Source organism: Trachurus trachurus (assembly GCF_905171665.1).
Source record: "Trachurus trachurus genome assembly, chromosome: 3".
NCBI classification, from domain to species: Eukaryota; Metazoa; Chordata; class Actinopteri; order Carangiformes; family Carangidae; genus Trachurus; species Trachurus trachurus.
The window spans coordinates 1,828,052-1,837,478 of NC_139893.1; the positions used below are offsets into that span (position 1 = coordinate 1,828,052).

At 37.5% G+C, this 9,427-nt stretch overlaps 1 protein-coding gene across 1 annotated transcript in view; it reads left to right on the top strand.

Annotated features, from left to right (window-relative positions):
* The window catches only part of cyp19a1a (cytochrome P450, family 19, subfamily A, polypeptide 1a), a gene marked incomplete at both ends in the record, with an annotated part of 14,257 nt that extends 7,724 nt beyond the window's left edge, over positions 1-6,533 (top strand). Inside the window, 5 exons of the mRNA XM_083995300.1 lie at positions 1-69; positions 981-1,092; positions 3,486-3,648; positions 4,191-4,432; positions 6,267-6,533. The exon at positions 1-69 is cut by the window's left edge and continues 46 nt beyond it. Of these exons, the coding sequence (XP_083851426.1) occupies positions 1-69; positions 981-1,092; positions 3,486-3,648; positions 4,191-4,432; positions 6,267-6,533 (853 nt within the window). The remainder of the gene's footprint in view (positions 70-980; positions 1,093-3,485; positions 3,649-4,190; positions 4,433-6,266) is intronic.
* Between the last annotated feature and the right edge of the window lie 2,894 nt (positions 6,534-9,427).

The following is a 9,427-nucleotide window of genomic DNA, read 5'->3' on the forward strand; positions in this document are numbered from 1 at the left end:
GAGTGTCCTGATCAAACCGGACGTCTACTTCAAGTTGGACTGGATTCGTCAGAAACACACGATGGCAGCGTGAGTTCACTTTAAAGGGATAGTTCAACATTTTTGTCAAATTGGCCCATCACCATAATCCCTATAGTCATAGCAGCAGGTTCGTTACCTTTAATTGTCGGTGCAAGCTGTTTTTAGAACGGCGGAGCAGAGCCGTGAGCTGCTCAGAGCTACGCTACGGAGGCTCATTATGGGATTTCTTGGTTTCCCTCATCAAACTCATCAAATACACAATCCAACAACTCCACAACGCTCTGGTGGACAAGTTGTGACCTGCACATTCACCACGCTATGAGATAATAACACAACGTTACCACACAGAGTTGTTTTAGAGGGAAATTCATGTAAAACCTCTGATGCACGTTGCCTTCAGGGGCAGTTTTTCATCAACAGTCTCTGTATTTCCCTCTAAAACAACTAAAATGTTGACAGTTTTGCAGAGTTTTTGTTTTGTAAACCACATTTAGTCTCGTTTTTATTCGTCAACAATATTGCATTATACATTTTATTACAGTTATTGTCACATGATCACCGTTAATGTTTCGTCCCGTCTCGTGATAAAGGTTCGTTGACGATGATATTTCGTAAATTCATGCAAAACCGCTGATGCACGTTGCCTTCAGGGACAGTTTTTCATCAACAGTCTCTGTATTTCCCTCTAAAACAACTCTGTCTGGTAACGTTGTGTTATTATCTCATAGCGTGGTGAATGTGCAGCTCACAACTTGTCCACCAGAGCGTTGTGGAGTTGTTGGATTGTGTATTTGATGAGTTTGATGAGGGAAACCAAGAAATCCCATAATGAGCCTCCGTGGCGTAGCTCTGAGCAGCACATCATGTACAGTTGTCGAGCTTCTTCCTGCATCAGCCTGCTGTAAGGTTTTGTAACTGTGTGTTGTGTGTGTTGTGTTGTGTGTTGTGTTGTATGTCAGTCGGGAGCTGCAGGATGCCATCCGCAGCCTGGTGCAGCAGAAGAGGAGAGAGGTGGAGCAGGCGGAGAAACTGGACCACATCAACTTCACCACTCAGCTCATATTCGCTCAGGTGAGTCTGAGGGTCACACTGTGATGTCACAAACTCTCTGACGGTCAAACACTCAACATGCATAGATATCTACACTGCAAAAACTCAAAATCTTTCCAAGAATATTTGTCTTATTTCTTGTCAAAATGTCTCATTTCTAGTCAAATCAACCCCTTTCCACTGAAAATGAGACTCATCACCTAAAAATTAACTTGTTTTTAGATAATTTTCACTTGTTTCAAACACATTTTCACTTGAAATAAGTAGAAAAATCTGCCAGTGAAAGCAGGTTCTTTGTGCTTGTAATTAGGAAGAAAAACTTGCTCCACTATCAGATTTTTCTACTTATTTCAAGTGAAAATCTGCTTGAAAGAAGTAAAAAGTGTCTTAAAACAAGCTACTTTTTAATGTGATGAGTCTTATTTTAAGTATAATTAGATTTTGTTTTGACTAGAAATGACATTTTGACTAAAAATAAGACAAATATTCTTGGTAAGATATTAGATTTTTTGCAGTGTACACATAGATTGGATTGTCGCCGCCGCCGCCATCTTGAGAAGGAGGTGTCTAACTTTTACTTAGTCTACAGAGGCAGAGCTGGCCCAAGGCATAAGCGAACTAAGCACCTGCTTGGGGCCCCGTGACTATTGGGGGGGGGGGGGCCAAAAGGCAGGTAACTTTAAAAAAAAATTGTCAATCCTTAGAGAAACACTGGAGGGCCCCATGGTGGCTTGGGCCGGCCCTGTACAGAGGCAGAGGTCTATCACTGAATTTTCAACCGATTTTCAAGCCGTTTGTTTTAATATAAATACTACAACTCAGCTACGTAACTCAGGTTAGCAGTTAGGGTTAATGTCAGTGCCATTAAACTGATTTAATATGGTCTAGCACAATTATATAGGTAGCCTACAGTGGTTTACACTCACTCGTCGGCCTCATCACCATGGCAACCACAAACTCACAACTACTACACTGCAAAAAATCAAATATCTTACCAAGAGTATTTGTCTTATTTTTAGTCAAAATGTAATTTCTAGTCAAAACAAATCTAATTATACTAAAAACTAGAAAAAGCATTTCCAAGAATGGAAATGGTGTGACTGCTGATAGCAACTGAACGCTGTTGCAGAATTAGCAAATAGTGCAAGCAGTGATCACCATACAAATGTTTGACCAAGGTCGGAATCGAACCCACAACCTCATGGTCATTAGACTTTCACTCTGCCTCTAGGCCACAGTGCACACACAGTTGCAGAGACTGTTGTCTGTTAATGATCTGCACACTGTCAACATCAAGAAAGCTTGAGAGTCAAGCTTGAATGACTTAGAATGAAAATTTCTGTGAATTTCAGGCTGAGAGCAGCAGTTTCAACATGAAGCAAGTTATCAGAAGTCAACAGAGGACAACTGGGAAAATAATTCACTATAATTGTTGTTGAGGCAAGATTTGAACCAGCAACCTTCAGGTCTCCAGACCAGCAAGCTATACACTAGGCTACAGACAGAGACAGTATTTAAGGGGTAAAGAAAACCTTTGATACAATGAGCTTTATACTATGAGGAATCAAAGACTGTCCAATGACAGCTGAATAATTGGAATCAAAAGTCAAGCAATGATGTGAAATGACTAAGGCAGGAATCGAACCCATGACCATATGATCACTAAATCTTTACTCTGCCACTCGGCTACAGAGAGCACACTGCTTTCAAGACTGTTGTCATTCATTGTAATGTGATGATGTGCTGCAAACTGGTATGAGTAATCAGGGAGATAACAAACACCTGTAACCAATTGAAGGCGGGGGAGGAGAGCAGAATTCAACATAACATAACAAGAGTTCTTCCCTTGGATTCGAACCAGTGATCTTAGGGTTGGCAAGCAGCCACCCTAACCCCTACACTACAGTGGAGTTGTGAAGAAATGTTGTCTGTTAATGATCTGCACACTGCCAACATCTAAAAAGTTAAATATTTGAAAAAGTATAAATAGTATAAAAGAGAAAAATAATAGCAATATTGTCCTGAAAAAGCTGCACGTTTTGATATATGAATTGTTGAAATAGCACAAAGTATGAAGGACTAGAAGAAGACCGTAAAAAGGCGGAAGAAAATGGCCAAACAGAAGAACAATAGTGTGACTGCTTCAGCAGTCACACTAATAAGACTCGTCACATTAAAAAGCAGCTTGTTTCTAGACACTTTTTACTTCTTTCAAACACATTTTCACTTAAAATAATCTGATAGGCTATAATATAAAACAACTTATTACTTGAGAAAAGTTATTCCATATCTCTTCGTTTTGGCATTTCTTTCATGGGAACATCCGTACGCGGCACAAAAGTTTGGCATTTTGCCAGATTCACAGCTGTCAAACAGTCTGACCGGTGTGTGTGTGTGTGTGTGTGTGTCTGCAGAACCACGGCGAGCTGTCGGCCGACGACGTGGTACAGTGTGTGTTGGAGATGGTGATCGCGGCCCCGGACACGCTGTCCGTCAGCCTCTTCTTCATGCTGCTGCTGCTCAAACAGAATCCAGATGTGGAGCTGCAGCTGCTGCAGGAGATCGACACCGTCGTAGGTGAGAAACTGACAACAACATGCACTGCAAAAAGAAGAATATTTGTCTTATTTCTTGTCAAAATGTCTCATTTCTAGTCAAAACAAATCAAATTCTACTAAAAAATAAGACTCATCACATTAAAAAGTAGCTTGTTTTTAGACACTTTTTACTTCTTTCAAGCAGATTTTCACTTAGTGGAGCAAGTTTTTCTTTCTTATTACAAAAACTTGGTTTCACTGGCTGATTTTTCGACTTTATTTCAAGTGAAAATTTGTGATGATGGTCTAAAAACAAGTTAATTTTTTAGGTGATGAGTCTTATTTTAAGTGGAAAGAGATAAATATTGAGTAGAAATGAGGCATTTTGACAAGAAATAAGACAAATATTCTTGAGTTTTTGCAGTGTTGTATTTCCTAAGGATAAAGCAAAGGTTTATCAGACTGTTCATTAACTTATTAACTTTAATTAAGGTTATACTGTTGTTGTGTGTGTGTCGATAACAGACTGTCCCTTTAATAAACTGCCAGGTGTGTTCTTCCTCTCCGTCTCTCTCTCTGCAGGTGAGCAGCCGCTGCAGAACGCCGACCTGCAGAAGCTGCAGGTGATGGAGAGCTTCATCAACGAGTGTCTGCGCTTCCACCCGGTGGTCGACTTCACCATGCGCCGGGCGCTCTCTGATGACATCATCGACGGCTACAGGGTCCCGAAGGGCACAAACATCATCCTCAACACGGGGCGCATGCACCGCACCGAGTTCTTCTGCAAACCCGACCAGTTCAGTTTGGAAAACTTTGAAAAAAATGTGAGTTTGCTTTTTGCTTTTTCTTCTACAAAACGATGAAATTACGACGGAGTATTAGGGCCACATTGAGAAAACAAAACAAAACACAGACTTTGAGAATAAAGTCATACATTTACGAGAAAAAAGTCGTACATTTCTCCTACGAGGAAAAAGTCATAACATTACGAGAATAAAGGAGTATTAGGGCCACATTGAGAAAACAAACAAAACACAGACTTCGAGAATAAAGTCGTAAATTTACGACTTTATTCTCGTAATGTTATGACTTTTTTCCTGTAGGAAATGTCCGACTTTATTCTCGTAAATCTACGACTTTATTCTCGTAAATTTATGACTTTATTCTCGTAAATCTACGACTTTATTCTCGTAAATCTACGACTTTATTCTCGTAAATGTACGACTTTATTCTCATAATGTTATGACTTTTTCCCGTAGGAAATGTACGACTTTATTCTCGTAAATGTACGTCTTATTCTCGTAAATTTACGACTTTATTCTCGTAAATGTACGACTTTATTCTCGTAATGTTATGACTTTTTTCTCATATGAAATGTATGACTTTATTCTCGTAAATTTACAACATTATTCTCAAAAATGTATGGCTTTATTCTCATAAATTTACGACTTTATTCTCGTAAATGTACGACTTTATTCTCGTAATTATATGACTTTTTTTCCCGTAGGAAATGTATGACTTTATTCTCGTAAATTTACAACTTTATTCTCGTAAATTTACAACTTTATTCTCGTAATGTTAGGACTTTTTTTCACGTAGGAAATTTACGACTTTATTCTCGTAATGTTAGGACTTTTTTTCACATAGGAAATGTACGACTTTATTCTCGTAAATGTACGACTTTATTCTCGTAATGTTATGACTTTTTTCCTATAGGAAATGTATGACTTTATTCTCGTAAATGTATGACTTTATTCTCGTAAATGTACGACTTTATGCTCGTAAATGTACGACTTTATTCTCGTAAATTTACGACTTTATTCTCGAAGTCTGTGTTTTGTTTTGTTTTTCTCAATGTGGCCCTAATACTCCGTCGTATGAAATAGTAAAATTATTGATCTAAAATGTGAATAAATCAACTTTTAAAGAAATTTGGCAAAGCTTTCCCACCACAGATGATTTTTAAGTTAAATTATATAAACAGTTGTTTAAAGTTGTGACAGTCTGAACAGTCCAACACCTGTCTGACCTTTTTTTATGTTGTGAATTTCTGTTGTCTTCCTACACTGCAAAAACTCAAAATCTTTCCAAGAATATTTGTCTTATTTCTTGTCAAAATGTCTCATTTCTAGTCAAAACTAAACTATTTTCACTTAAAATAAGACTCATCACCTAAAAATTAACTTGTTTTTAGATCATTTTCACTTGTTTCAAACGTATTTTCACTTGAAATAAGTAGAAAAATCTGCCAGTGAAAGCAAGTTTTTTGTGCTTGTAATAAGGAAGAAAAACTTGCTCCACTATCAGATTTTTCTACTTATTTCAAGTGAAAATCTGCTTGAAAGAAGTAAAAAGTGTCTAAAAACAAGCTGCTTTTTATGTGATGAGTCTTATTTTAAGTAGAATGAGATTTGTTTTGACTGGAAATGAGACAAATATTATTGGTAAGATTTTGAGTTTTTGCAGTGTACTCTGAAGACCACCACTGTTGTTGTTGTTGTTGTTGTTTCATAGGGGAGGTATTTTTATAAGCCTTTTTTGGCTTCTACCTCTCCTGCACAATGTTTAATTTGACTATTTTCATTGTTTATACAGGTTTTATAATGTACAAATAAAAAACTAAACTAAACCTCTGACCTCTGCCCTCTGCTCCTCCAGGCTCCCCGTCGTTACTTCCAGCCGTTCGGCTCGGGCCCTCGGTCCTGCGTGGGGAAGCACATCGCCATGGTGATGATGAAGTCCATCCTGGTGACGCTGCTGTCCCAGTTCTCCGTGTGTCTGCACCGGGGACTGAGGCTGGACGCCGTCGCGCAGACCAACAACCTGTCGCAGCAGCCGGTGGAGGAGGAGGAGGAGGAGGAGCAGAGGAGGCTCAGCATGAGCTTCCTGAGCCGACAGAGAGGCAGCTGGAAGACACACACATAGACACACACACACACACACCAGGGGTAGCATCAGTATTAAAGGGAGAGTTCAACATTTTGGCAAAGTGGCCCATTCCCTCATCAAACTCATCAAATACACAATCCAACAACTCCACAACGCTCTGGTGGACAAGTTGTGAGCTGCACATTCACCACGCTATGAGATAATAACACAACGTTACCACACAGAGTTGTTTTAGAGGGAAATACAGAGACTGTTGATGAAAAACTGTCCCTGAAGGCAACGTGCATCAGTGGTTTTGCATGAATTTCCCTCTAAAACAACTCTGTGTGGTAACGTTGTGTTATTATCTCATAGCGTGGTGAATGTGCAGCTCACAACTTGTCCACCAGAGCGTTGTGGAGTTGTTGGATTGTGTATTTGATGAGTTTGATGAGGGAAACCAAGAAATCCCATAATGAGCCTCCGTAGTGTAGCTCTGAGCAGCTCACGGCTCTGCTCCGCCGTTCTAAAAACAGCTTGCACCGACAATTAAAGGTAACAAACCTACTGCTATGACTATAGGGATTATGGCAATGGGCCACTTTGACTAAATGTTGAACTATCCCTTTAAAAGTATGCTTCACCTCTATGTAATAATCACCTGTTTCAACCTGCCAGAACTGATCCAAGATTTTCTAAATGGTGTAAGTTAAGTTAGGATTGTCTTCCCTGTGTGACCTCTATGTAGACGGTATATTTGCTAACTTTCCTCCTTGTTTAACCTCCAGAGTTCGGATATGTATGGTTACTTCCAAATCCGTAACTTTGTTAAGCATAACACTTCAGCTTTCCCACATATTCCAGCAGCCTCTGGCATTGATTTTTTTAATATGACTTCTCGGCTACTAAAAGGACAGTTGTCATATATTTACAATATATTATTGTTATTATTGGAGATTTTTTTTTTACATTTCTAACAGAAGTACTGGGGTTGAACGTTGAACCATCACCAGAGATAGCCATTTTTGGCACTCCAGGAATTAGGATTAAATTGAACTCAATACAGAAAAATGTAATCTCTTTTTCATCTTCGATAGCTCGCCGTCGAATTCTTTTACAGTGGAAAGACCCTTTACCACCTTCAAAAGATTCCTGGCTTAAAGACCTGATGACATTTTTGAAGCTAGAGAAGGTCAAATTTACATTTTGAATTGTACATCATTAGACTAAGATACGTATTTTTCTAACTGCTTTATATATGTGCTCATGCTGATAATGTGATTTTGGATAAAAGATTTATACTTCTTTTCTTCAATTTTTTTATTTTTATTTTTTTTAAACTATTATACATATACATTGTTACTATTATGATTGTTATTATTATTATTTTATTTTTTATTGTTTATTAACTTTTCTTTTTTATTTATTTATTTCTTTGTTAGTTTGTCTTGTAAATTTGTTTGGTAGTTTTGTTTGTGGGGGAGACATCGGGTGGGATGGGAGGGGGGAAAAACCCACTTATGTATTGTTGATTTGTAAGGTGAATTCTCTGAACCAAAGTGGAATAAATAAATAATAATAAATAAATAAAAAAAAGTATTTATTTAGTGTTAAAAACAGCTGTTTCTACTGGATCTAACAGGTTCATACACAATGACACCGACGTCCACGGAAAGATACTGTATGTGTGTGTTTGTGTCTTTCTCATTTTTCTACACCTGAAATGTTTTTTGCATTTTGTGTTTGGATAATATATAAAATGTATTTTTATTATAATAAAACAGAATTTATTGAAAATCTAAACTTTTGTGTTTATTTGGAGCGAACTAGAGGATGACTGAATGTGTGTGTGTGTGGGTGTTTGAGTGTGTGTTGTTGGCTGTGGAGGCTTTTGTATTGACACTGTCTGGTCAGAAGAGGGTGCTACAACACATCCCATAATAAATAAACCACAGCAGCAGCTACTCTGGTCGTTAGTGGTGGTGAGTTTGGTTCACTTCTTTTACTTCCACTTGCTCAACACTGGGTTATATAAAGTCTTGTCGATTTTATTTATAAAACAAATGGTGCCTTGTAGAAAAAAAAAATGCAATATATGTAATTGAGAGCCTATGTAAGTATTAGAAATGTACAATAAAATTTGTGAAAAAAAAGGAAGATTAAATTCATGGACATTTTTAATGAATAAAACCCAGAGGAATGAATGATTTATTCATACAAAGAAACAACGACTCACTCTCAACAATCAAACATGTTTATAAAATAACAGAACAATAAGAATAAAGTTCAGTAGTTTAATCCTCTGTTACATGACGCCCTCTAGTGTTCACTGTTCATACTGTCACAGTTTGGAAAATAAGCAGCAGCAGACGACGACATACAAACTCTGTTGACATAGTTTGTGTGTGTGTTTGTGTTTGTGTGTGTTTTTCCAGTTCCCCCACTTTGTCACCATGGTTACACTGCAAAAACTCAAATATCTTACCAAGAATATTTGTCTTATTTCTAGTCAAAATGGCATTTCTAGTCAAAACAAATCTAATTATACTTAAAACAAGACTCATCACATTAAAAAGTAACTTGTTTTTAGACACTTTTCAATTCTTTCAAGCAGATTTTCACTTGAAATAAGTAGAAAAATCTGACAGTGGATCAAGTTTTTCTTTCTTATTACAAGCACAAAAAACCTGCTTTCACTGGCAGATTTTTCTACTTATTTCAAGTGAAAATTTGTTTCAAACAAGTGAGAATTATCTAAAAACAAGTAGATTTTAGGTGATGAGTCTTATTTTAAGTGGAAAGAGATTCGTTTTGACTAGAAATGAGACATTTTGACAAGAAATAAGACAAATATTCTTGGAAAGATTTTGAGTTTTTGCAGTGTACAGATGGCATCTCCTTCTCCTTCTCCAGAAATAGCAACTGCTAATAAACAGTAGCACTTGTGTAAA